The 27,749-nt window shown below is 38.4% G+C and overlaps 1 protein-coding gene across 4 annotated transcripts; it reads right to left on the reverse strand.

The window, feature by feature from the left end:
* On the reverse strand, positions 1-27,749 carry LOC109079925 (nuclear pore complex protein Nup214-like). 4 transcript variants are annotated; one of them, XM_042757185.1, is made up of 17 exons: positions 27,644-27,749; positions 26,704-26,787; positions 25,492-25,764; positions 25,252-25,413; positions 23,874-23,976; positions 19,510-19,576; positions 19,247-19,325; positions 19,010-19,088; positions 17,579-17,631; positions 15,309-16,862; positions 8,574-8,644; positions 7,895-8,054; positions 7,380-7,532; positions 6,421-6,592; positions 2,662-2,813; positions 230-262; positions 1-157 (listed from the first exon to the last, which is right to left on the reverse strand). In XM_042757185.1, the coding sequence occupies exons 2-17, from the start codon at positions 26,780-26,782 to the stop codon at positions 102-104; spliced, it is 3,246 nt and encodes a 1,081-aa protein (XP_042613119.1). In that variant the 5' UTR covers positions 26,783-26,787; positions 27,644-27,749; the 3' UTR covers positions 1-101. The 4 variants fall into 4 exon arrangements, with proteins under 4 accessions (XP_042613119.1, XP_042613118.1, XP_042613117.1 ...); XM_042757184.1 differs by having other exon boundaries at positions 19-262; XM_042757183.1 differs by lacking the exons at positions 1-157; positions 230-262 and having other exon boundaries at positions 1,854-2,813; positions 19,262-19,325.

The raw sequence follows: 27,749 nt of genomic DNA on the forward strand, positions 1-27,749 counted from the left end.
CACCGAACATAAAACAGGAGGACATTAGCACACGCTAAGAACACGAGTGGTCACGGCACATTCAATCTTGTGCACACACTATAAAACAACTGCAGACCAGATTACATCAGCATCCGCCGATCAACTCCTCCAACTGCTGAACGTCTGAGACGACGGCCTGGAACACATCATCAGATGTGAATGTGTGAGCAGAGCACTGATGGATGTGTGTGAATGACACAACACTTACTGGTTGGTGCTGGTGTTCCCAAACCTCCAAAACCTACAGACACAAACAAGACACAATGAGAGAGTCCAACTTCATCAGTAACGACGGGTTGAAAGTGAAGCAGTAAAGAGGTCTGGAGTGGGTTTATCACTGTAACTAGGTAACGTGTGACACTCTGTGAGCAGCACTCGAGTCTGTATATATCACAGCAGAGATAAGAGCTCATGGGAGACAGAGCTGCGACTGAACTTCATAAAACTCAAAACCAGGGCTGTTATTGGTAACTCAAATTAAAATTAGAATTGAATCACTAAATAAAGCTGAATTAAATTAATAAGTTTAGGTTAAAGTACTAAAATTGCTAAAAAAACACAAATTAAAAAAAATTAACAAAATTAGGTTTAGGCTGAAGTACTACAATTACTGAAAATAAAAAATCCATATTTATTTACAAAAGCACAAAACTAGAAAAACTAAAATTAGAAACTGTCTTGCTAACTGAAATAAACTGACAAAAGCACAAACTAAAATTAGAAATGTTGACTTTTATAATGTTGACTTTAAGTTAAAAAATTATATTGACAACAAAATTAAGGGTGTATTCACACCCATCTTGTTTGGTTCGATTGAATCAAACTCATGTTCTCTTCCCCTCTTGGTGCGGACCTTTTTGGCAGATGTGAATACAGCAGTCACACTTGGGTGGTGTCGGTCTGCTTCCAAATGAACTCTGGTACGGATCGTTTATGGTGTGAATATGACCCGACCTCGATCCGACCCAATTGCAGAAATCACGCTCAGAACGAGACAGCTCATGCATATAGTGCAGTTATTTGTGTTTCAATGGCTTAAATCACTTGTTTTTAAACCACAACGCTTAAAAACACTGCAAATGATGAGTTTGCACAGCAACGTGACGCAAGCGTGCTAAATAGGCTAAAGCTTGATGCAAAAATTACCATGACTATGTTGGGAGAAAATAGTAGTAAGGAGATATTTGAATTATTTACTAATAAACTAGTGCTTTATGAGTCAGTGTCACAATGAAGTTGATGATCCTGACTCGCCATCTCATCACTGGACGCGCCTTTAGAAAGAAGTACGATGTATTATTCTTACCTTTATGAGCAAAAATGATGGCGTATTTAATTTGTTTCCACTGATGTCCTGAAGCGCGCTTCAGCTTCCATTCTCCACACAAATGATTGGATATATAATTATAACATCGTATGACATTGTCTCATGATGCTTATAAGTTTCTTCATATTGCGTTAGTGTCTGATAACACTAAATCAGTAAAAGATTAAAAATTGCACTGCGAAAGATCTCCCTGATTAGCCTGTTTTTGTACTTCCTGTTTTTCCCTGCTTGAGAACTTCTGTCCAATGAATGGATGACCTTGTGTGGTTTTGTTTACTATTTCTGGTCCACTTGCAAAAAAGGGCAGTGTGTAAGCGAACCGCACCAAGAAAAAAAAAAAAAAAAAAAAAAAAAAAAAAAATCAACATTGTATTTGGGCTGGACCAAAGCAAGTAAAACTCGTGGAATGAACACCCTAAAATGAAAACTGATATATCTATATATATATATATATATATATATATATATATATATATATAAACTAATTAATATAAAATATCTGGTCACCCTCATGTCGTTCCAACCCGTAAGATATTCATTCATCTTTGGAACACAAATTAAGGTGTTTTTGATGAAATTTAAAAGCTCTCTGACCCTGCATAGACAGCAACAAAACTGAAATGTTCCCAGAACGTCCAGAAAACGTAGTAAAGACATTGGTAAAACAGTCCATGATGTGACATCAGTGGCTCAACTTCAATTTTGCCAAGCTATGAGAATACTTTTTGAGCGCAAAGAAAACTAAAATAATTTATTCAACAATTCTTCTCACAGAGTCACTGTCTACCACCATTTTGAAGAGTACCATGATGCATGTGTGTGCTTTCCCCAGAATGTAATCAACACAATCAGCACATGCTGAACATAAACAACGCTGATTACATAGATTACGTTCTGGGGTACTCTCCAAAATGGCGGAAGATGGTAACTAGGTGAGAAGAATTGTTGAATAAATTGTGTTAGTATTATTTCTTTGCGCATAAAAAGTATTCTCGTAGATTCGTAAAATTACGGTTGACCCGTTTGGAGGTTTGGAACGACGTGAGGGTTAGTAATTAATGACAATTTTCATTTTGGGGTGAATTTAAATAATGTTTATTTGTTCATTATGAGTATTATTTAACAATGAAATCTGACTTCAGATTTTGGTTTGGTTCAAATCACTCTGAATGAATTTTTAAATTCTCAAACTTTTGTGTATTGTGGTAATGGAATTATCAGATAAAATGCTAAAATGTATGTTCTAATGCTGGTCCTGCTGTGGCCATAAGAGGAAGCACAATAACAGAAGCATTTGGAAGCTGTGAACTTACCTCCAGATGAGCCGAAGCCAGAGAAAGCACCGCTCTGAGCGCCGAAGCCCGGCGGCTGCTGCTGCTGCTGCTGCACCAGACTGCCGAATGACGGCGCTGCGCTTGAACCCGCCAGAGAGCCGAAGGACGGCGCGCTCTGAGGAGACGCGAACCTGAAACACACAATCACAAGCATGCATTGCATCAGAGCATGAACTTGTGACACAGATGGCAGCGGGTATATTTGGGTGAGTTATGTGGTGCAGCACAGGTGCGACCCACACAGGATTAGATCACAGCACATATCACTAAAATAACCCACACCTCTGACCTCATCCGTCATAACGACTCCGATTTACTCATCTACTAGATGCTTTTATTAGCAGGAGACCCTGTATGTGTAAATATAGCTATAGTCGTTTCAAAATTAAAGGGTTAGTTCACCCAAAAAACTCTTATTATTAATTACAGACAAGGAATGACTGACACGGAAGAAATTGTTAAATAAATTGTTGAATGAAAACGTAATAATTTTTGTTTTCTTTGCACACACAAACTATTCTCGTAGCTTAATAAAATTAAAAGTGAAAAAGTGAAAGTAACGTGACATACAGCCAAGTATGGTGACCCATATTCAGAATTTGTGTTATATTCCAAAGTGCACACACACAGCAGTGAACACACACACACACTCGGAGCAGTGGGCAGCCATTTATGTTGCGGCGCCCGGGGAGCAGTTGGGAGTTCAGTGCCTTGCTCAAGGGCACCTCAGTCATGGTATTGAGGTGCCCTTGAGGTTGAACCACTGATGACACATGGACTACTTTAATGATGTCCTTACTGTGTTTCTGGGCCTTGAAGATGTCAGTTGTGTTGCTGTCTATGCAGGGTCAGAAAGCTTTTGGATTTCATCAACAATATCTTAATTTGTTTTCCGAAGATGAACGAAGGTCTTACAGGTTTGGAACAACATGAGGGTGAGTAATGAATGACAGGATTTGTATTTTGGGTGAATTATCCCTTTAACCTGTTATTTTCTCTTTCTTTTAGTAAGTAACTCGATGTGTCTTGTATCATGATCTGTTCAACTTCTTTTGCAAGCTTACATCTGTTCTGTTGCTCATGATCAGTTTTTTGTTCTTGGTTTTATTTTTTCCATCACAAATGAGCTGTTTTTTATTGAGAGCTGTGTTGGCGTGTTTTCTTCATTTCATTCTGCTCATGACTGATGATCAATATCCATCAATTATTCCACTGGACTCACAGTGTCTTGTCTAGTTTCAGAGCAACACTTCAAAATGCATTTTCTTCACTTCTACAACAGGCCAGATAACTTGTGTCTTCGTTTTCCAAAGTAATTATCTGTCAGTGTGTTTAAAACTCGTTAAATGATGGAAAAATTCAGAGTGAAGGGTTAAAAGATCCTAAAATGTAAATTTGATTGTTCAGTTGCAGTTTAAAAGAAAATTATTTTATGCTTCCTAAATACCATGTAACAGTAAAATATTTTTGAAATATTTAATGAAATTCTCACCTATAGAAGTTAAATTACCATATTAGGATAAATCACCACCAAAATGATCATTAAGAATTTTGTTATAGCATTTAATATATTAAAGACATCTGATGATCTTAAATTGGGATCAAAACTGACTTAAGAGATTTTAAGGATCTGCAGGGACCCTGTTACTGACCTGAAACTTTTTGGGGCGTGAAAGTTTTGGCTGTGCAGACTTTCAATGGATGGACAAAAATGAGCAGACATGATCAATTTTATATAATTTCTATCAAGTATTAGACCTGTTTGTTCACCAAATCTACAGATGCTCTTGTCAAGAGATTAGAAACATTTCCGTTTTCATTGCCTTTAGTGAATTGAGTCAATATTGTAAAAATGGTCATTTTGTGTGTGTCTTATATAAGCTGCCCTAACCATAGTCTGCCAAAACCACATATATCCACTTTAGTCCAGCAGAAATACAATCATGTATATGTTTCACTTTATCTCCATGCAATCACATGTTAATAATGGTGTTGAGAAGCTGAACATACAGCAGCCAGTGCTGGTCTGTGACGGGAGACTCCTGATCTCTCACAGCCTGTAATCTCTAACACACACACACATAATCTCTGCATAACCTACATCCTGCATCATTTCTGACAAACACGCTCATGTGAGCCACTGCTGGAGATGAAAATGACAATATCCAGCATTTAATTTCCTCATTCTGAGCGTCTGCACACAGATGTCACGACAAACCATTCAACAACTTCATCTGATCAACTCGAGACACAAAATGCATGCACATCCATCTATTCTGCTGTCTAACATGAACAATAAAGCACAGCTCTGATCCCATTCATCACAAAGTAAAGCAAGCACCAGCTTCACTGCACTGTCACACTTTCATCCAGTATGTTTAACATGCACTGGGCGAATCTGGTCTATATTTAGGGGTGCACGATAAATATCAGTCGTTCCTTATCAGCATGGATTTGCGCATCTTGTCAGTTAACAATGGCTCTGTGTACTAACAGCTGTCTATGTGAAATCACGCACCTGATGGTTAACGCTGATTGAAACTGGCTTTACTGACCTGAATGCGCATAATTATCAGCCAATGATTATGTGCACACCCTACTATATTGCTTTCGGAACATGTCTTCTTTCAGACTAGTGGTATTTAAGAATAGTGAAAGGAAAAATATAGAAATGTGTAGATTTTGTGTTTTGTGGGTTATATGTTTACAGTTTTATAGGATTTGATTTTTTTATTAAGGGTCTTAACGAAAATTAAGTTTTTAGTTCATCTCTCAATATTTACCCTGTCAAAAACAGCTGCACAGCAAGCTGTTTTACTGCATGTCGCTTTAAATGCAAATGAGCTCTGCTAACCCCCCCCCTCTCTTCTGGGCCGCTCTCTGAGAGATGGTAAACTTTAGCCGCATTCATCGTGAAACTTGCTAATTAGCACATTATTAGGAAAGTGGATTTGTAAAGATTTATTAAAAAAAGCTTACACTCAATTTTTCTGTAGGTGAAGCTGGACCACGGATGATTCGTATAAACAGACGCATTAAGGTAGATCGGGGGTGCTTTTCTTTCAAAAATTAAAGTAATCCACTGTGTCTTCAGCGGCTCATATGTCGGGAGTAAATGATGACTGCTATGTTCATTATTACAATCCAGCAACAAATCACCTCAATCGCTTCGGATTCATTCTTGTCTACACCTGCTCCAGCGTCGAAACAATAGCGGACTGATGACAGCTCACTCAGGGCGGGTCTAAGGTAAGATGTCCAGTCTGTGATGAAACGCTACTGTCAATCAAACTACTGTGGGAGGGGCCTGTTTTTTATGATGTCACACAGACAGGCATCTGAGATCGGCTCAATTTAAGAAAGGGGAAATTATTTAACGAGATCAAAAAAAAAAAAAAAAAAAAAAAAACCCACTGGGTGGATTTTAATCATTAGAGGGGGGTTGTGTACACACACACTGCCAACACACATTTCAGCTCAAACTACTTGTAAAAGTACATGTCGCATCTGATGACCCCTTTAAAGGTGGTGAGTTTGTTTCTCCACTTCAGCAGAACTGACATGCTCCAAAACGTAAAGTTTTATTCCTATCCTCTATATTAAGAAGGCTTGTTCATATATCATTCACACTGATTTATACAACATTTCACTCCAGAAAACATGGTGAAAATGTGTCGATTTAACACAAATTCATATTAAATTCACTGTATTGCGCTGGACGAGGCAGCAGAGACTCACCCGAATCCGCCGACGTTGGCGGCTGTGGTTCCCTCACCGAACACCTTCCCTGAGGAGGAGCCCAGTGGACTGCTGAAGGAAGGGGCGGAGCCAAAGCCCGCTGACCCACCAAACGCTGGAGATCCGCCAAAACTTGGAGGACTGCCGAAGGCTGGCGCACTTCCGAAACCAGCTGCAGAACATCAGAGCAGAAGCACACACATCAGCATCAATTCAGACAGGAGAACAGGAAACACACCGCCATTGTTCAGGAAAGAGTTGCTCACTGAGCGGTCTGAAATTACAGTCATCTGAATAATTCAGTGAGTCATGTCATTGAATTACATTTCCTGGACCACCGACACTGAAGTAAATGCTTGTTTGGTTTCAGAAAAGATTCACGCTGAATGTAGAAGACAACTGTGACTAACTCATTTTCATTAATCAAAAAAATAAATAAACAAAACAATAAATAAACAAAAACACCAATAAAAATAATATATAATATATATAAAATTTTATATAAAAAATATATATAAATATATAAATAAATAATGAAAATAATAGCAACAGAAATAGAAAATAAATAAAAAACAAATAAAGAATTAAATAACAACAGTAATAAAACTAAATAAAAAATTATTTAGCTTTATTAATGCTATTGTGTGTATATAATTATTATAATGATATAATAAATAATCAAACTAAATAATAATTATAGAATTAAATTAAAATAAATAAACAAGAAAAACAACAAAATAATAATTACAAAAATAATAAAAATAATAAAAGAACAACAATAGCAACAAAATGACAAAACAATATAATTCAACTGAAATAAAATAAAAAATAAACAATATCATAATTATAAAAATTAAATATTCTAAATAATAAAAACAATAATAGTAATCCTTGGCATTACAATGTCCCTTCCTCATTTATGTGTAAGACTGCATCACACTGTGTGGAGTGTGACTGACTTGATTTGGTGGGTGTAGAGAACGATCCGAATCCTTGTGTGGCTACGGACCCCGCGCCGGAGCTGAATGAGCCGCTGGGTTTCTGTTCACCAAACGAACTGCTGCCGAAACTAAATCCCTTTGCTCCGCTGTTCCCAAACAGGTTAGATGGACCTAACAGAAACAATCCACACAAGAACCTTAGCACTAATGCATATGAGACTCTCTGTTGCACAATACACAGGGCCATCAATTAGATACTAGAATCAATTTTATTCACATTTTGAATTGTTTTTATTACTACGTTTTCCTTTCATTTTAGTCTTTGTAATTTTTTTTTTTTTATTTATTTTTTAAAATGTGTATATACATTTTTTCAGTTTTAGTACAAGTTACACTAAAATGAAACTGGCCTGGCAAATAGCTGAAACAAATTAAGTACAAGCTTTTTCTTATTTCAGTTTACATTTATTCGATTTTTTATGGTTTCAGGTTAATACAATAGCCCTGGTAAGAGTAAATATCGGTGTGTGCACCTGTATTAATGGGTTGGCCGAATCCACCTGCGGCTGGCATTCCAAACGGGTTTTTGTTGGCAGCGTCTTCACTGGGTTTTCCTCCAAGGCCACTGAAAAACCCTGATCCTGATGAAGTGTTTCCAGTGTTCGACCCGAACAGACTTCCACCAGACTGAGCCTGATCGCAAAATCACATCACATCACATCCGTACTTGAGATTCACACTTTCAACTACAAAAACCTGCAATTAGTACAATCAACTACATTACTGGGTGGAAGAACGGTTTAATCTAATTCAGAATGTGTTAAACTATTAAATATAATATTGCTTCGGTTAAGGGATTTTTAGACCATAGCAAAACCAGTCTGCTGTATTTGAACAGGTTTTCACGTCTCACTGGCTGGCGATGAAGGCAAACCAAGAGTGAAAACCTGAAATTTGATTCTAAAAAATGGAAATATAGAAGCAATATGTAATTCTGGTGACTCAAAGCAGTCCTTCAGCAGACTGACAGCTCGTCTTGTTTCAGAAGCATGCGGCAGAGAGAAACGCTGAAACTTTTATCTGATACATGGCAGCTCCAGCCTCCACCGCATGCTGATGAAATACCATCACTGCATCTGAGACTCAAACACACACCTCCAGCTGAATAACCCGCCTGCTTTAGCAGATGAAGATGTTTTATAAGGACTGTACCTGGCCAAACCCGCCGGCTCCACTAGCCTGCTGTCCAAACACTGATGAGTTGGAGGGGTTGCTGCCAAACACTGAGCCAAAAAAAAAAAAAAAAAGTTATTAAGAGAACAAACATGAAACTGTGTGCCTATTCTTTAGCACTGGATGAAATCAGGCTAAAAGTATTAAATGCATGCACAATTATCTTTCTATCCACAACCACAGACCTTTCAAAGAAATGCAGAATTAAACTAAATGTACAGTAAATTGCACCAATAGTGTTTTTTTGGTGATAGTGCATCATGCAATAAGGACGATGCATATTTGTGGATCGAGTGGCATGCATGTATTGACAATCCTATTTACTTGGATTTTGAGGCTTGATTGTCTGACTGAACTATTGGCTTTCAACATGCTCCTCTATCTGACTGACTGATTCAGTAATGCACAAGTGAAAAATAAACAGCAGCTGATCTCAAATGTCACTGATTATGCAAAACATCACAACAATGTGCGTTTACACTGCAGGATCACTCTCAAATATTAATAAATTAACGTACAATCATCTATGAAACTGCAAAATCATATATGAAACGATAAACACTAGGTGCGTTTACATGGATACTTTTTGCTTCCATCGGAATGAATTCATTCTGATTGACGAATCCGAACGTAGTGTTTACATGAACGCTAAATAAAGTGATCGGGTTGATATGCAAGTTTATATGTCACAAGCTTCTGATCGGATTTGCTCTTTTGACATGCGCTGCATGAATATACAGAGTTTCCCGCTGCTGTCGCATACCGGTTTAAAAAGTACGTGTGATATTTATCTATTTCGGTCCTAATTAGGTGACGCCCAGCACATGAACTGTTGTGCTGCTTAACTTTACTTCAAAAATAAAAAAGGTGTAAAAGTGCCCCTTCCCATACACAAAACTAGTCATCTGTTGATGAGAGTCTTAAACAAGGACTGGTGGGATGTGGTCTTGTTCCACTTCACATACGCTGAGTGAAAGGGGAGTTTTATAATGACAGGACACTTACTTATGACAATTTATTCACCTGGAAGAGTAGCTCGTTCCGCGTGTGGTGTGTCAATACACTATTTCTATGTCACTGCGCATGCGCAGTACATTCCAGTTTCGGTTTTCAATCCGATCAAGTGTTAACATGTCCTCTCGCTCGGATTACAAAAGGAATAAACCACCCCTTACAATCCGATCGAAATTTTAGTCGGATCTAGCCAATTCAATCCGATTGACATGTTTACATGTGACTTTTTTATTCTGATTGTGCTTCTAGTCCTATTACGATCAGATTAGCAGGGTCCATGTAAACGCAGCTACTATCTTACTATCCGCAAACAAATGTTGTTCACAGAGACATTTGTGAATACAAATGTTTTTTTTTGTATTGTATTTTTTTTATCATGTTTCAAATTTTTTGCAAGCAACAAGGGAGTGAGCATTTGCTTTATTTGCATTTTGCCACTGAAACATTGATTTTAACCATAGATTGTATAAAAACATGGATGTAGTGTCCGTGACGTCACCCGCAGGTTTCTGAAGAGCGTTTTTGAAACTCAAAGTGGGCGGAGCCAGCCATCGCCATCTTGGCAGCACATCATCGCACATCACTTCCGGATATTTGAAAATGGCCAAGAGGTGGGATCTGTTTGATGAAACCACGCCCACCTAGTTCGACGTTAATAACAGCAGTGGCAATCCACCTGTTACTCAAGTGGCCACACCCTTAATTATGCAGAACTTTAAGGCTTAATATAATTTAATTGAATGAGTTATAAAAAAAAAAATCACCCCCCTAACAGTCATGAAGGGTAAAATTAGCTATATAGATTAAAACCACTTTTTGTACCAGGCTGTAAACATTTTTTTCTGCAGTAAAGTTTACAATTTTAACATGGGGAGTCTATGGGACAGACTCCCTTTTGGAGGCAGCCTCTAGCGGCCAGTAGATGAATTGCAGTTTTAGTCACTTCTGTGTTGGTTTCACGAGAGAGACCGGAAGGTTGTTGCTTGATTTCAATGCTCTCTTTGTGCTGCTCTATCTGTTTGACTGATTCGGTAATGTACAGTTCATCTCAAATGTCACTGATTATACAGAAAATCAGAACATAATATGCAGGCTAAGGTCAACCAGACACATACATTTGCATCATTTCAATCAGCACATTCTTTAGTTTAGTGTGATCTAAATAAGCAGAGCATAAACAGGTGTGAACCGGGCATCCTACAGTGTCAATGAAGCTCAGGGGTCAGAGGTCAGAGACTCAGCTGCTTATAATGTGGATGTCTCAGGATCTCAGAGAATTCATAGGAATGGGAGAAATCCTGACCCAAGGACACGCCTGAGACTGCTGCACATTCCAGTGCTGGACAATCACATCCACGGCCCTGACACGCTCATGAACAACACCCAACTACTCCTGTAAACACACACATTAGATGTCAACACGCTTAATGCGTCTAGAGCAGGGGTGCCCACACTTTTTGTGTGGGGATCTACTTTTAAATGAGAAACTGACCAAGATCTACCAAGTGAAAAATAAATAAACAATTAAATACATATAAAATAAATATATAAAAAAGCTTGTTGGGATTTATCTTTATATTGCATTACTTTAAATTTTAATTAAAATAATAATAATAATAATAATAATAATGTTCAATTCTTAGTACCCCCGTATAACTGCGCCTGAGTTTATCTAAAGCAGTGGTTCTCAACCTTTTTTACTCCAAGAACCCCTCCTCTCCAAATCAATACTGCAAGCCCAAACTTTTCTATTCACTAAAACCTTTGTATTTTTTAATTACATGTAATTTTCTTAAACAAAAAAAATTTCAAGATAGATTTAAACATTCCATGTTCTTTTTTGCAAACATACTTTGCAAAAATGTCACCGCAGATATTCTACACAACTTAAAAGTATGTAACGCTCAATTATACAGTAATTTTAACATAAAAGTATAAGACAACGTGCCATACCAAACAATATCACAGGGAGATGCCAAAGGACTGCATATAAACTACTATACAGGTCCATTCAGTATCACTAAACACAGCAAAATGCAAATGAAAAATTAAACCATTCTGAACTCAGCGATCTGAAGTGAACAGCTCCTCTGTCAGAACAAGCTGTTTGGAGCATCTGATGGCCATATGTACATAAACACCACTGATCCTCACAAACTTCTCCAAACAACATGAGAATCCATTATAAAACACTCGCTGTATTCAACTACGTGTATATACTAAGCCGTGTTCAAGCAGGAATATGATGTTATAGTGATCAGTATGCTGAGAGTGCACATATACACGGTTCATTTGCACATCAATTATAACGAAACGGCTTGCTGCTCCGAAACAGAGAACATCACAAAATACATAGAGAGGTGTTGTTGTTATCAATTTATATTTTTACATTTAACAGTCATAACATTAGTTATCTCGCACCGCCCCCTCAGTTGAGAACTGGATTTGACCCGGTTGAGATCTCTGTTTACAACATAATTGATTTTCATTACAAATTAGGGAAAATGTTGGCACATGTTGCATCTTCAAATGCACATTATAAGTGACCAAGATATGAGTTCACATGGAGCAGAATTTACTGTAAACAGTTCTGAGATACTGAAAACACTGGATTATGAGTTGCTCACGTGTAAATGAACAGTGCTGCGTTTCAAACACTTAAGCCAGGAGCTCTTTTGTTTTGCTTTTTTTAGCAATTCATAAGCTGTGGTTCTTATTTCATTGCCTGTGATTCCTTGCATAGTTTACATACAGTATCAAGGCATCATCAGGTTAACAACTGATGCATTCCTGTAGCGCAAACAGTAGAGCATAGCACTAGCAAGGTCATGGGTTCAATTCCTACGGAAAGCAATAACTGATAAAATGGGTAACTTGAATGAAATGTAAGTGGCTATGGATAAAAACGTCTGCCAAATGGATAAATGTATTTGTGGTCCAAATTCTTACTGATTTCACAGCACAGCAAACCATAACAATAACAGCTATTCGGCACAATAGTGGAAAAGCAACATCACAAACTTGGCTGCACAACAATTTTATATTCACAATATGGCCCAGTGTGATAATTAAACTGCAAAAAGCTTCAACTGAATTAATTGAATACACAGCCTAGTGGATGTGCTGTGGGCTTCACAGTGAGCGGGTGGCGTAACATCAAGATGCTCTGTATAAATGTGGGACAATCCCTCTGGGGTTAAGAGTACTGATCTGTTGAAGGCTCATGTCTCGCTCCTAAAGCATTTCTAGCCTTTTATTAGTACTGTTATGGATATAAATTGCATTACTCTTTAGTACAGAATGTTGCTTGTACCCAACTTGCCCTTGCAATAAAGAGCTGCTTCATCGCTGACACATGATAAAATACATTTGCGAGTTCTATTTCATACAGCGGACTGTAAATATAACCTTATCAAGCACTTATTATTTTACATTATAAAGCATCCAGTTACAATAAGAGATAAAATAATACTACAATAAGCTTCGGTACATTAATTGTTGGACTGAATCAAACTCAATAACACGATTTGACACTTTTTTTGCAAACCACTTTGACCAATAGCCATTAATTTGAATAACTATTTCTGCTTTTAAACAGCTGACAGGAAACACAATGTTATTTCTAAAATTGGTTGGTAAATGGTAATCTCCACTAGGGTTTTTTTTTTCCAGGAGGGAAATACAATAACATTTCATGTGTCCTTTACCAACCTCCACTGACTATATACTGACTTTATTTAACCAACTATGATAATACAAAAGTCATGGTTTTGGATAGTGTTATGTAATCTGTATTCACATTAGATTTTCCAAGTGACAATTTGTTCACAAATGAGAAAAAGCCACTCAGATCGCACAGTAAATTTGCTTAATGATCGTTAATACACACTGAAAACTAACATTGCCATGCCATTTTCAATACAAAAACTGGTAAAAAATTTAGAAAATCTAAATAGAAATTCAGACAATTCCAATTTATGTAAATTTTTCTCCATTGTATTGCCACAGGTAGGAAAAGCACATTTTATTCCTCAAACACAATAGATTAGGGTGACCAAACATGCCATTTTCCCAGGACATGTGCTGGCCAGGATTTCTATATTGCCTAAAATATCCAGGTTTTGGCTTTGGTTTCCAATTTTCATACTTAATAAAGGTAATGATTGTTTGACCAGTAACATGCAGACATTGTACGTAATCGACCAACCGTGGTGCGTGAGAAGGTGGGATCTAAAGAGAACGGTCAAAGCGATGCAAATAGGTGTACATATTAGTGTTGGACTTGAAGCAGCACTGAGCGTTATGATCGGTGTATGACATCAAAGTATCGTGAGAGCAATTCAAAAGCACAAGAAGCCATCTGCTCTCTAGAGCTCTCAAGATACTTTGTCATACAACAACTGGTCTGCGCAGTGCAAACAAAGCCAAAACATGGATATTTTAGGCAATATAGAAATCCTGGCCAGGACGTGTCATGTTTGGTCACCCCACAATAGATCCATTACTGAAACTCTGTGAAAGTTTGATCATGGCACATTTGGTAACACAAACAGAACAAATGGCTTGTGAAAAAACACACACTAGCTGTATGACACTTTTATGTAAGCAGAAATCGCTGTGGAGAGATCGCTAAACTCCAGCACATGTATTTTTTCATATCAGTGCTTGTTCCACCATCAGTGAGCTCGCACAGGGTTGCCAGATTGCACAAATTAAATAAAACCCCAGGCAGAAAATGTATCCTTAAAGGATAAAAGCTCTGTTTTGGGGATTAAAGCTCTTCACATCTGGCAACCACAACCATGAACGCTAGTGAAGACTTGTTAGCATTGCAAGATAACGCAAATGCCAAATTAAAAACACGTTTTCAGGATAAATAACGAGCCGGCCAATATTGTGACAATTATTTTTAATTAATCGAGAAAGTTGGATATCGTTATCGAGATTAAAATACGATTAATCGTGCACCCCTAATCTCCACCATTACACCGTGTCCTGACAACACACATTACGACAAGACTCCAGCAACAAACATTCTGGCTGTCCACAGTAGAGGTGACATGACAAGACAACACAACGTGACAGAATCGATCAAATATCACAGCCAATCAAAAGTATGTGAGGGGCGGTCTCTCTCTGGAAAAGATCTGTTTTAGTTTATAATTGGATTTTTATATTTTAATTATTTTTTATTTTATTATTTTTAAATTTTTTGTGATTGATACCATCTTTGTCATGGAATATGTTTGTTGTTTCGCATTGAGTTCACAGTTTTAACGTACATCTTTGCTTTAATTTATTTTCAAGATCTGAGGTAAGCTGTCTGTTATTGCTTTCAGTATGGCTATAGCATTGAATAAAGTGCATAATTAGTACCTGAGATTATCATTGTCATAGTTTGTATGTTGTTGCTCCAGCCACAATGTCGCAGAAATAGAAACCATTTCTAAAATAAAAATTTTGTGCCACGTTGTATAATGTGCAATTAGGACATGGTGTAAGATGAGGATTTAGAAGTAGTATTTTGTTGGGGTTCATACCACAGTAAAAAAAGGGTCTAGCGTCACCCTTGGTTGGGATCAATCCAGCAACTTCTCAGTTAGCACCAGCCCTGAGCCTTTCAATTTCAACATCCTACTCTTCCCTGTTGGAATTTCTATAAATGGGCCATAATGTATAGTGCGCTTCCTAAAAACTCACCTGGCTGTTGTCCAAAGCCGAAACCAGAGGAGGATGCTGTGGTGGTGTTGCTGCCAAACATGGATCCCTGGCCAAAGCCTGAGCTGGACTGTCCAAAAACAGGAGCGCTGCTCTGGCCAAAGAGCCCAGTGCCAGTACTGGCTGCGGAGCTGGTGGCACTGGCTCCGAAAGAGAAGGAGCTGGCACTGTTTGTGCTAGAGGATCCAAACAGTCCTCCTCCTCCGCTGTTTGTGACTGATGTGGTGGTGGCTGCCACCGGCTGCCCAAACCCAGAACTTGCGCTAAACGCCGGCTGACCAAAAGTAAAGCTGCTAGCAGAACCAGAGGCCGCAGGCTGGCCGAAACCTGTACTGGGACTCTGTCCGAAGGCAGGCTTTCCAAAGCCAGAGGTGGTAGAATTGGCACCAAAGACAGTAGACCCAAACACTGTGGTCGGAGCGGCAGAAGTGGGCTGTCCGAAGACTGGGGTTGGAGCTGCACTTGTGGTGATGGCTGCAGATGGGGCAGAGGAGGCTGCTGAAGTGACGACACTGGTGAGATTTATGGCTCCAACAGTCAGACTGTCTGTGCCACCCGAAGGTGGGGCGAAGATTGAACCTGGTTTCTCGGATGTTGGAGCTGAGGATGGGGTGGTTGCTGGTGTCTCTTGGGGTGCAGGAGTTGTTATGGAAGTGCTGGTGGTCTCAGGGGCAGGATCAAAGACTGGTTCTGCTGCAGGAGGCTCGGAGACAGGCGCTGGTGTCTCGGATGGTGGGGTAACTGATGGAGATGGTGTGGAAGAGACCTCAAGAGTTGGAGGAGTTGGGGGGTTGTTGGAAGGTGCTGTAGTGGGCTCAGTACTGGTGGGAGCAGCGGCTTCAGTGACCGGTATGGCTGATGGAGCACTTAAGGTTGGTGGTTTAGGACTGGGTTCTGCTGGAGGTTCCTTAGATTCAGTATCAGCGGAGGGAGCCGGCTCAGCTGAAGTCATCGTTTCTGGCTGGAGGGACTTTGTTGGAAGAGTTTGCGTCTCTGATAGAGGTGCTCGCAATAGACTGCCGAAAGAAGTGGCAGCTGTTGGAAAGGAAGATGTCGAGGGAATGGTGAAACTTGGAGCAGTTCCCTCCTGTGGTTTAAAGGAGAACGTAGATGAGCCAAATCCTTGTGCCGTAGTAATCTTAGGAGCCTCTGCTGCAGTGCCTGTTAATTCTGATGAATTTCCAGTTTCTGCAAGCTTGATTTGTGCAGAACCGAAACCAAATCCTGTAGATCCATTGCCAGGTTGTCCAAAAGTGAAACCCAAGGTGGTCTTGAGGGCTTCCTTTCCTTCCTCACTTTGGCCCACTCTTAAGCCAGAAAAGGAGCCGAGAGTTTCTCCAGCATTGCCCTGGGGTTTGGGAGCTTGAGGGAGTTTAGATGGTTCAGGAGGTGGTGTAGAGGAGCTCACGCTCTGTGCGGGAGATGACAGTTTTGAAGCAAAGGAAAACGGCTCCTCAGACCCCACAGGACCAAACGTCATATTTGTTCCCGTGCTGCTTGCAAAAGAGAACTTGCCTGGTAGGCCAGAACTCTTTGCTATTTGCAAAAGGAGGAAAAAAAAAAAAATTACTAAGAGAGCCCAATACCAATAAGCCAATGTGACCAATAAGCCACTGGAAGGTCCAGAACCTGCAGAATTTTACATATTCTGCACTGGATTTGAGGGATATCTGGGGGAATTGTGCTAAGTGGATTTTAGCATGGGTATCATCAAATTAGCAAAAGGTGCAGAGGATGACAGCAGTCTAAATCTGTGGTTCTCAACCTTTTTGACTCCTAGGGCCCCCATTGGCCAAAACAATAGTCCAAACCTGACTGGCCCTTATTTAATTTACAGAAATTAATCAATTTTTTCAATGATTTAATATTCAATTTCAAATTATTCAGACAATTCAAAGATTAACATAAGGAACTAAAGTAATAATAATTAATATAAATAAAAAACTTAATTTTAGAATTCCATAAGTTTTCTTGATTTTTAGTTTTATGTTATTTAAAAGATTGTTTTGTCTTCATTTAAAAAATTTCAGGTTATTTTGAGGCCTATTCGGAAGCTTGCTAAAGCCCTCGGTTGAGAACCACTGCTCTAAATTATGTGGACATTTCTGCAGATTCTTTCAGGCCCTCCTGGCCACTGGAATGGCACTTAAAACTTTGACATTTTCTAACCACAAGCAGTGTTAAAAACTAAAATAGTAAGTAACATTAAATATTTGCCTTTCTAAATGACCGGAGACACATGGAGATCATACCTTGAGTGTTGCTGGTGTCCTGTGATGGAGGGGCGAAACTGAACCCTGATGACCTGTGAAACAGCAGATTCTGTCTCTAAACCACATACTGGTGTTCATATTCATATGCAAACAATATAAAAGACATGCTTAATATTCCAGTAGATCAAAAGTAGGGATGCACCGATACCACTTTTTTCAGAACGAGTCCGATACCAATGCTTTCATTTTTGGTATTCGCCGATACCGATACCTGTATTTTCACAGCATTTGTCATTTTTACAAATATTGGGTACAAAGACAAAATAATAATAATTATAAGAAGAAGAATTATGTTAGTTGGCTTCATTAAGCAAACAGATATTTCCTTCAGTTATTTCCACACTTAATTATACCTGTTAAAATGTATTGTTTAGGCTTTTGTTACTTTCACTGTTCATTTTAATGGCGCATTAGAGCTGCTCCATTGCAGCAGCTCAATACTGTAATCATAAAATATTTTCCTAAAATAATACAGGGAACCACTCGTTATACATTATACAAGTACGCCCGTACTATTTTGGTGATGTAATTTGCGCAACGTACGCAGACCCTCACGTACGAATAAAAAACATAATTTTAGAGCAACCTAAACATGCGCAGTGCGCACACGTTTACATTGGTACAGGAGACACTTCTACCCTAGCGCATTTCACACAGTCTGCTGGTTTCACTTGTGCTTTAATTGTGTATGCTTGACGTTTAAAATAAATGTTGTTTATAGTGAATGCCCCTGTAATTTTTGTTTGTTTTATATTTACAATTTATTTTTAATACAAATGCATGTGCTAGGAGCGAACAGCAATCAAGATCATGCAACAGAAGTGCTTGCTCTGACTCGCTCTCATTCTCCTTACTGTCAGATAACTTTAATAACTTGTGCACTGTTTTGCTTGCTTGCTTTTGACATCTGACTGAACTTCAAACTTTCCAGTGATGTCTGTGAGATATTCACTCAACAAGCTCTTGCACATCAGCTATACAGGCGTGAATACTGAATGTTTAACATTAGCCTATATTAATAACATGTACTTCATAGACATCCTTAATCTCTAATAACTCCATTCAACTCTGTTGTTCTGTTGTCAGTGTTTTTTTTCTGGACACAGCTCTGTTCACACGCTGTGTAATATCAGCTTTTGGTATCGCAGCATTTTTACGAGTACGAGTACAGGAGTGCAGTATCGCGCCTGATACCAATACCAGTATCGGTGCATCCCTAATCAGAAGTGCTGCTTAAGAGCCACTAACATATGGAGTAGGATCAGTAAGTGCACAAATCCGTATAAATAACAGACTAGATCAAAGATAACCCATAACTAGATAACTCATAATAGTCTCATAAGTCAATAACAACCATGAAAACCTGTATTGAGATGAAGGTGGTCACTGTAATGAGGTTTAGTAACTCACTGAGCAGTAAATGAAAAGCCCTTTGAGTTCTTCTCACTGATGGATGAAGATGCTCCTGCGTCAATTTTAGCAGCTCCACCTGTAGCAGCCCACACAGAAACAAGCTCATTACGACACTCAAAGCAGCATTACTCCACAGGTAATGGAGTACAAAGTAGTGCAGCGCTAATCTATTTAGCATTTATTCTACTTTATACTGAACAATCTGTACTACTGTGGGAACTCAGTCACACTCACCAAACACAAAACTACCTGATGTGGTCTGCGCCGTACCTGCCAGCGGCGATGAGACGCTTAACGCACCTTGAAAGGAATTCTGCAAGTAAAAACAATGGTTACACCAAACAACAGACGTTTGCTCACTCTGGAGATGTTGTGTGTGTGATTTGTAAGAGGAAATCATTGTTACAAACACTGAATTCTGTCAAAAAGCAGTTTGGAGTTTCAGTGTAACTGTAATGTTGTGATTGGTGTTTTGGAGCAGCTCATGTGCGACTTACTTTATTGGCCCCCGCTGTCGCCAGAACCTGCTGAACCACCTGAGCCGCTGGTGCTGGAACAGACGCGCTACAGACACACATAAAACATGACTGAGTCATTCAGACAACTCAGGGGACAACTTATAGTAATCAAACAGCACAGGGACTTAAGAACGTGAGTGTTTTTATGGAAACATTTACAGGCAATTTTGTAAAAAGTGCAAATCATGATTTGCATCTGCCTCATTTATTTGTGATAAAAAAAACTGCACAAAACAACTCCATAAGGGGTTTAATATTTTTATTTTGCAATAATAATCATAATAAATTATTATTAGCCATAGTAATATAAGCACAATTTTGGGCAAAACTGTGGCCAAGTAAAATTTTTTACCCAAATTGAGCAGCTCTACTCGCTGGTGTCCTAATGTGTTTTGCAGGCACAAGCATGCTTGCTTGCTTTTGGCTGGATGGAAATAGGCTAATGTGTGTGAAAAGCTCATATTTACAGATGAATGCCTTTGTGTTCAGGGATGCTGGGATGCATCTGAGAAACATCCTGAGTATTTGAACAAAAGAGGTCCGATGCTCCGTGTTCACGTTTGTTTTTCCTGTCTGAGTCTGTGAGCGTGATGCTCATACAGCACAGGAAGTTCACGTGGAAAGTGTCCTGCGGCTGTTCAGGACAAATAGCCACCGCAGCACTGGTCAGACAGACAGAGTGAGCATGCAGAACGGCCGACGCTCATGTGACCACAATGATGATAATGATGAAGAGCAGTAACTGGAGCAGAGGAAGAGTAGAGATGTGCTCTGATAAACAGCCCAAGCACTTGAATCACGATGACCTCATTACAGCGGTCACCTGACCTCTACACGGCGAACAAACCTAATGAACAAGTGTGTGTGTGTGAGGATGTTTCCCATCTATCTTTCTGCATCAGTATGAGAGATCAATACAGACAGGACGAGAGACACACACAGAGGCAGAGACAGCAGTTTAGTGCATACTGCGCAGTACATACTGAGGAGGACAGTATCAATCTCTGCAGGGCTCCAGACTGCAACTAAAACAGTTGCATTTGTGACCAAAGATATTAATTTGGGAGAGAAGTTTTTGCTGAGGTCGCCTTTGGCGACTATATAAATTTACATGTTACGACTTAAACATTTGCACGTAATGCCTTTTTCCTGTTTGTTTTGCGATCACATCTTTTGTTGACATAATAACCCAAGACGATGTGCAGTTTTAATGAAAAATGAGGTGTTTCAAATAGTATTTTTATTTGAAGAAGAGTTTCGTTGAGTGCTCACCTTCTATGGGCAGCTCCAGTTGTGCAGCATGAGAGAGATCGAAAATGATGGAGACGTGCAAAGTAAAAGTGCAGAAAATCAATGTCTATTTCATGCATAAACTACAACAGGAAAAGCTGTCAGCTGTGTGGACATTAACAATATCGTTAACAATTCTCATTTAGAATTGATACTAAAATGGCTCCTTTTATCAAGATCTTTAGTCAATATGTGTTCTCTTAATGCATTAACTTCATTTTATTTTTAGCACACTTGCCGTCCAATAATCACTATAATTTTTGTGCTTCATCACCTCTTAATAAAGTATCAGTTTTAAAATTCTGCCAAATTCATAATGAAATTCAAACAATAAATACCGTTTTGGCACTCTTTAATGCGACACGAGCAATTGTTTTAGCACCTCAGTTCAAGCCGCACGTGAACCCATCATGTCTTTCTCTTTAGTACTATAGTACAAAACAAACATGAATGGACATCAAAAATGTGTCACAATCACTCATTTAGTGTTTCAAACAAAAGACAAGAAAAGATGAGACAAACACTTGACAGTATGACTGAAAAGTTAAAGTGTTTATTCTGTGGCACCCAAAAATAATTTGCCACTTAATTTTGTTTCTTATACGAGCCAATGGCTTTTTGTCTGAAGTCCTGCTTTGAGTAACTATTTATTAGGAAAGGCATAAAAGCCCATTGACTTCAAGGACAATAACTATAATGATTATCTATAAAGTTTTAATAATCCTTCTAATTATTTGACAATATTGACCGACTTTTAAAAGCATCACATGACAAAACTGCAGAGCATGGTTATAATAAATAGAACCTTATTGTCTGCTGGTGTGGATGCTAATATAAGTTATCGATCTTGATGTGAACGGGTCTTAATTTGTACAGAAATTCAAATAAAAATTTATAAATTAAATAATAGTGTGATAATGTTTGAATTCAACGCAAATGCATTACATTTTGAATGCATCAGAGAACAGTTAATGTTTGAAATGCTAGTATACTACATGCTATTTGTGTCCTCACTACACGTGTTGTAATACCTCACTATGCAGGAAATAAACGTGTTTGAAGTTTGAATTAAACCAAGTGTAAAAATGAGTATCTTCTAGCAGTCTGATCAAATAATTAGTCAAGAAAGAGATTGCGGTTAATATCACTTCTCAGTTCAAAGAGTGTGTTGCATTGTGATTCTGTCAGATGCATTTGATCAGTGACATACTGCAAAAACAGTGTGACTACTGTAGTGGTCTGCAGCTCTGAACACAGCCACAGACGCATGCGTGTGTGTGTGTGGGTGTGTGTGTTTGTGTGCCTGTGTGCAGCCGCTGCCTCAGGCCGAGCAGCTCAAGCGTTAATAATACATGTGTCTGGGTTAAAGTTGCATGGGACACATGGTCTTGTGCATTCACACACAGATAAGGCGTCTCGCTGCTCGCATGTAACACAACGCTTAGACATCAGATACACCTCTGCTGAGCTCGGACAGCATGAGTCAGGTCGTCATTGCAGGAAATGATGTCAAATCATGTTGCTCACAATGCTGACTGCAAACGCTTACATCCTGATGTGTGTCAGTGCACAACACTGGACAAAACACACACCTTCACAACATCATCAATGTTAATGCTAACTATAATGATAACTGCAACCTTAATGATAACTGTAACAATGATGCCTGTGATTATATTATTATGGTGATGTTATTGTTAATGTTAACAACTACAGCTGTAAAACTATAATAAAATTATAATAATAACTTAATACTCACGACTATAGCGATAAAATGGTAACTAAAATGGCAACTATGTTTACGATAACCAATAATAACCATAACAACTATAATAATATCAACAACACTGGCGTTTATCAGTAAAATGTTAACGATACCTTTGATAACTTATTTACATTACGGTTATTGTTACAACTAATGATAACTATATTAACAATTAGTGACAATAACTATATTGACATTTATAGTTATTGACATGTATATACTGATATTTATAACGAACACTAAAACACTAATGACTGTAATAACTATAACAATAACTATAATGATTGTTATTGTCAATCAATAATGATAATTATAACACTGACAACAAGTTACACTTCATTTTAAGGTGTCCTTGTCACAGTGTAATAACACAAATAACACAAAGTAATAGTTATTAACAACATATACCGACTATAGGGTTAGTTTTTTGTTAAAGGTTGAGTAAAGTACATGTAACAATGATCTTGTAAAATCCATATAATAAACACACTAACAGGCAGCAAATGATTCATATCAGGTGATGACAGTTTGAAACCTTCAACCGACTGCAAATCAGTCACCTGATAGAAAAACCAAACACTAATGTGCTGTGATGGACAGATGTGTGGTCATGTGACCGTCCAGTCCAGTAAATGTCAAATGCTGGATTATGAATATTCAAAGCTCTTCAAGCTTTAATCCTTTAACATGCATTTCTATGTTTAACAGAGAGCTGATGCCGGTCTCACAGGTCAGCACATGTGTCACGCATCCAGCTGCTGTTGTTCACCACACAGCGCTGCAGATAAGAGGGTCTGAGCGCGCTCACAATGTGGTCTAAATGCTCCCCTTAGGGCAGATGAGCTCATGTGTAAGGTTAAAACAGGACGCCGTACACACACAGAGCCCATAATAAACACAGACTCAATCTGACCGTGACGACGACCTCATTTTAGACGCACAGAGAGGATTTCACACACACACACACACACACACACACACACACACACACACACACACACACACACACACACACACACACACACAGCACAGCGAATGAACATCAGATTTGTTCTGAGCACATGCTTCTGTTGTGCATAACGAGTGTGTGTTATGTGCCGTGAGCTCTCTGTCACAGCAAATGAACTACTGTGGTTAAAAAGACAAAGCAACCCAGTGTGAGGCATTCTGCATGCATTTTCAATCTGTACTGAAGAAGAGCAACCAGCTGCTGTATTCAGTGTGAACAAAAAAATAAAAATAAAAATCATAAAAATGGCCCATAATCCCCCTGCTGTGGTTCTCTCACCTGATGACAGTGGACACAGGTATGGGCGGACCTTTATCCTTCAGTTCCTGTACGTTCACCACCTGAGGAACTGTCTTGAGCGTGGACTCTGTCAGAGACGCTCCTGAAGAAAATGACAGAGACAGACTGTAATAAACAATATAACTAGCAAACAATAATAATGAGCATGTATAGCCCACAGCAACAGAAGGGATCTTCTGACATCAAATTCATTTAGTACACATGTCATCTGCACATCCACGTGTTTCACAGCCTTCAATATGAGCACCAGGAAAAGTCAATAATTACTTTATTACACCATTATATAATGCTTTCGGGTGGTTGACATGTCACACTACAAAGAAGCATTCACTATTTTCCATTTGAAGTGAACAATGTTTTAAACACTACACAATATCACAAAAAAGTGAACAATTCTTAAAAACTCTATTCTTATACAACTAATAAATGTGGCTTTTATGAGTTTGTTTTCTTAGAAATGTACATGGAACGTAAAAAACCTAACAGGTGATTAAATTATAAATAGAAATGGTAAAGAGACATAACCAACAATACACACTTTCACTCATACTGCAGGCTTGTACATTCATCTTGTAAAAAAACCCCCCAAAAAACTTTCATGAGCATGTTTATTTATATAAAACATTTAAGTTCTAGAAAAGTCTTTTCTGCTCACCAAGGCTGCATTTATTTGAACAAAAAAAAGCATTATTAGTTTAAAATAATGGTTTTCTATGTGAATATGTTAAAATGTATTTTATTGCTGTGATCAAAGTTGATTTTTTTTAGCATCATTACTCCAGTCTTCAGTGTCACATGATCCTTCAAAAAACATTTCTGATTATTATCTGTTGTACTGCCTAACATTTAGTGGAAACTGTGATGCATTTTATTTTTCAAGATTTTTTTGATGAATAGAAATTTCAAAAGAACAGCATTTATTTGAAATATATATATTATATATATATATATATATATATATATATATTATATATATATATATATATTATTATATATATATATATATATATATATATATATATATATAGATATATATATATATATATATATTGTTACATTATAACATTATAAATATTTTGTTACATTATAAACCGTAAGGTACATCTACATCATACATCTACAACAACAATTAAGTCTGTTTAAAATAGTCCAAATATGCTGTAGGTCTGTTATACAGTGTCGCCCCCTAGTGTACAGATAAGACTGATGGATACTTACTGATAACTAATAATTATAAAGACTATAAAAGATCAGTTCCAAAGAGTTTAAAATCAATCACTGTCTGAAATGATGAAAACGTGTGTATGTTGTGTAAAAGTGGATTATAACAGATCTGTGAAGGACAGTATGTTTGTACCTGGTTTCTGGCTGGTCATGTGTCTGCTGAGGGCGGCTCTTCCTGCAGCCTGGGGGGCGGGGATTGTGGTGGGCGTGATCTTTTCTGTGGGCGGAGCTCCATGCTTAACTGTTTTTGTGGCTAATGCTGTGCTATCAGCACTGTCCATGTTTATCTTTGGTGCTGCAACACATGCAAGAGATGTTGTAAAGACCATAAACAAGACCAGAATCATGTGTTGAGGTACGGTTTGAACCTCACCGGGGCTAAAGACAGGTATGGGGACATTCTGGACTCTGCTGAATGGACTGGACTGCATACTGAAGCCTGGCTGTATGGAGGGTGTACGGACCACCGTGGGGTGTCTCGGGACGGAGGGCGTCAGCACCGGGATGGGTGCCGGCTCGTCCTCTTCCTCTGCCACTGCCAGTGAGTCCTCGGGCTCCAGAGGCTGAGACAGAGACGAACTGGAGCTCACCTCGTCCAGATCTTCGTAGAACTGAGGAGTCAGGAAGGCTGACCGTGACAGGTTGGCTGAGAAACAGAGAGAGATATATGAGACAAACACAGGGGTGTCTGGCATGTATTGTGCACAATACAATATCTCACACAGGTTGTTTTTGCAGGAAAAATATATAAATAAATAATTAAAAATAAGAAACACCTTGATAGTCCAGGCTTTAGCTGCATGATGCAGACTAGCAGTTAGAATGGGCCCCTTTAAGTTTTTGTCTTATGTCACATGAGCGAGTATCAGTACGATTGGGATTTTATAAGTTAATATTGTTACATTTTAGACAGTATTGTCTGTTTTTTACTCTATGAAAAACAATACCAAACAAAGCCAAAACTGTCCGAGTAAACATCTCAGAGTAACACACAGAAGTGTTTCATTCTTGAATTAATCAGTCTTTTTGAATAAATCAATTATTCATTTGCTTCGTTCCTGAATGACTCACGCATTAAGACATCAAGGCATTGTTACATAAAACAAATTGTTCAATATCAAAATATTTTGGAAACATTAATCTCATAGCATTATTTATGCAAATGTAATTTCAGTGTAAATATATCCAAGCACTGTTTTATAAAACGGAGAGTTCCGGTCCTTGATTGGTTGAGCCGTGTTCAAAGCTGTTGTAAATTACACTACAAACATACACCTTTGTTTACTTCTGTGTGCTGCTCGGCAAACACTTTGTTGGAACCAAAACTAAAAAGGTTAGAATAAAAAGCCTTTTTTAAAAAGAAAAAAATTCCCTGTAAATCAATTTAAGATGGCAAAGGTCACCCTTTAATGACAATGTTTATTGTACACAATAAAGCAGCCAAGAACCAGCACCAAAACACCCAGCAAACACTGCCTTACAGCTATCAACAAAATCACTAAAAATATTGAGATATCAATTACTTTTTATTAGTGTAACACCCCTAGATGCACAATCACATCACAAGCACACACAGTTGATGTACCTGGAGCTGTGGAGCGAACCGGTGGGGTCTGTCGCTTTGACAGGAAGTTCCTCAGCTGAGACTGTTTGGCCGGGGTCATTTTAGCTGCACACACACACACACACACACACACACACACACACACACAGTGACATCAGGAAGGTCAAATTAGAACAAAATCATCGCACTGCAACTCATCTGTGAGTAGGGGTGCTCCGATTAATCAGCTAGTGATCGCTATCGATGGATAATCGCTTTGGGGTGTTTGATCGGCTGTCTTTATAAAGGCCGATCTCAAAAGACCTATCTCAGGCTGATGACGTGCCTGCCGTGAGAGGTTTGGCATGACATGCAGCAGCACTGTCTCAGTCTGTCCGGCGCAGGTGAAATAATTATAATGCTGAAGGTGAGGTACAATTCGTATTTCTTCATTAAATAACTTTTAAAGTAATTTGAAAACTTTCTGTGAGGCATAATTTCACAAACAGCGTGAGTGAATCACCGCGCGCATTCTCTTTCTCAAAATACACAAATGGCTTCAAATCACATCTTCACTATAAATATAAATTAATAAATATATAAAAATAAATATAAAAAATTTTTTTTTTTGAAAAATGTCTAAAAAATGCTGCCCCCCACCCCCCAAATTAAAAATCCCCTTAAATAAATATCTTGTTTTTGTTAAATTTTTTTTTAAAAATGAATTTCAATATATGTATATATTTTAAAAAATCTTGATTGGATCATCACTAATTTTATATGATGAAAAGAAGGCTTTAAAAAGATGTGTATCGGCAGATACTGCTTCCTGTGATTGACGATCGGGTGATGGCCTCAATAATCCTGATCGGAGCACCCCTATCTGTGAGCAGACTCATCTTGAGGAAAATGGGCATGAACAATTCCGACTGTACTGTTGAACATGAGATGATGATCTGAGGTGAACACAAGCAGATCTTACATGGTGATTTGGCAGGAGCTTTAGCTGTCGTTTCAAGGCTGGCCTTCAGAAGAGCATCCTTCAAACTCTCCAGCACTGTCCAGACTGTAAAACACACAGAACACGT

The sequence above is a fragment of the Cyprinus carpio genome, chromosome A5, assembly GCF_018340385.1.
Source record: "Cyprinus carpio isolate SPL01 chromosome A5, ASM1834038v1, whole genome shotgun sequence".
Taxonomy (NCBI): Eukaryota; Metazoa; Chordata; class Actinopteri; order Cypriniformes; family Cyprinidae; genus Cyprinus; species Cyprinus carpio.

Excerpts from the sequence above, each read along its gene's own strand:
- LOC109079925 (XM_042757182.1), bottom strand. The coding sequence starts at position 26,782 with ATGACCCCGGCCAAACAGTCTCAGCTGAGGAACTTCCTGTCAAAGCGA. Across the intron at positions 19,089-19,246 it reads ATCAGGTAGTTTTGTGTTTG|GTGGAGCTGCTAAAATTGAC; the intron begins GTGAGTGTGACT and ends GGGCTGCTACAG. Across the intron at positions 17,632-19,009 it reads GGCTTTTCATTTACTGCTCA|GTCATCAGGGTTCAGTTTCG; the intron begins GTGAGTTACTAA and ends GCTGTTTCACAG.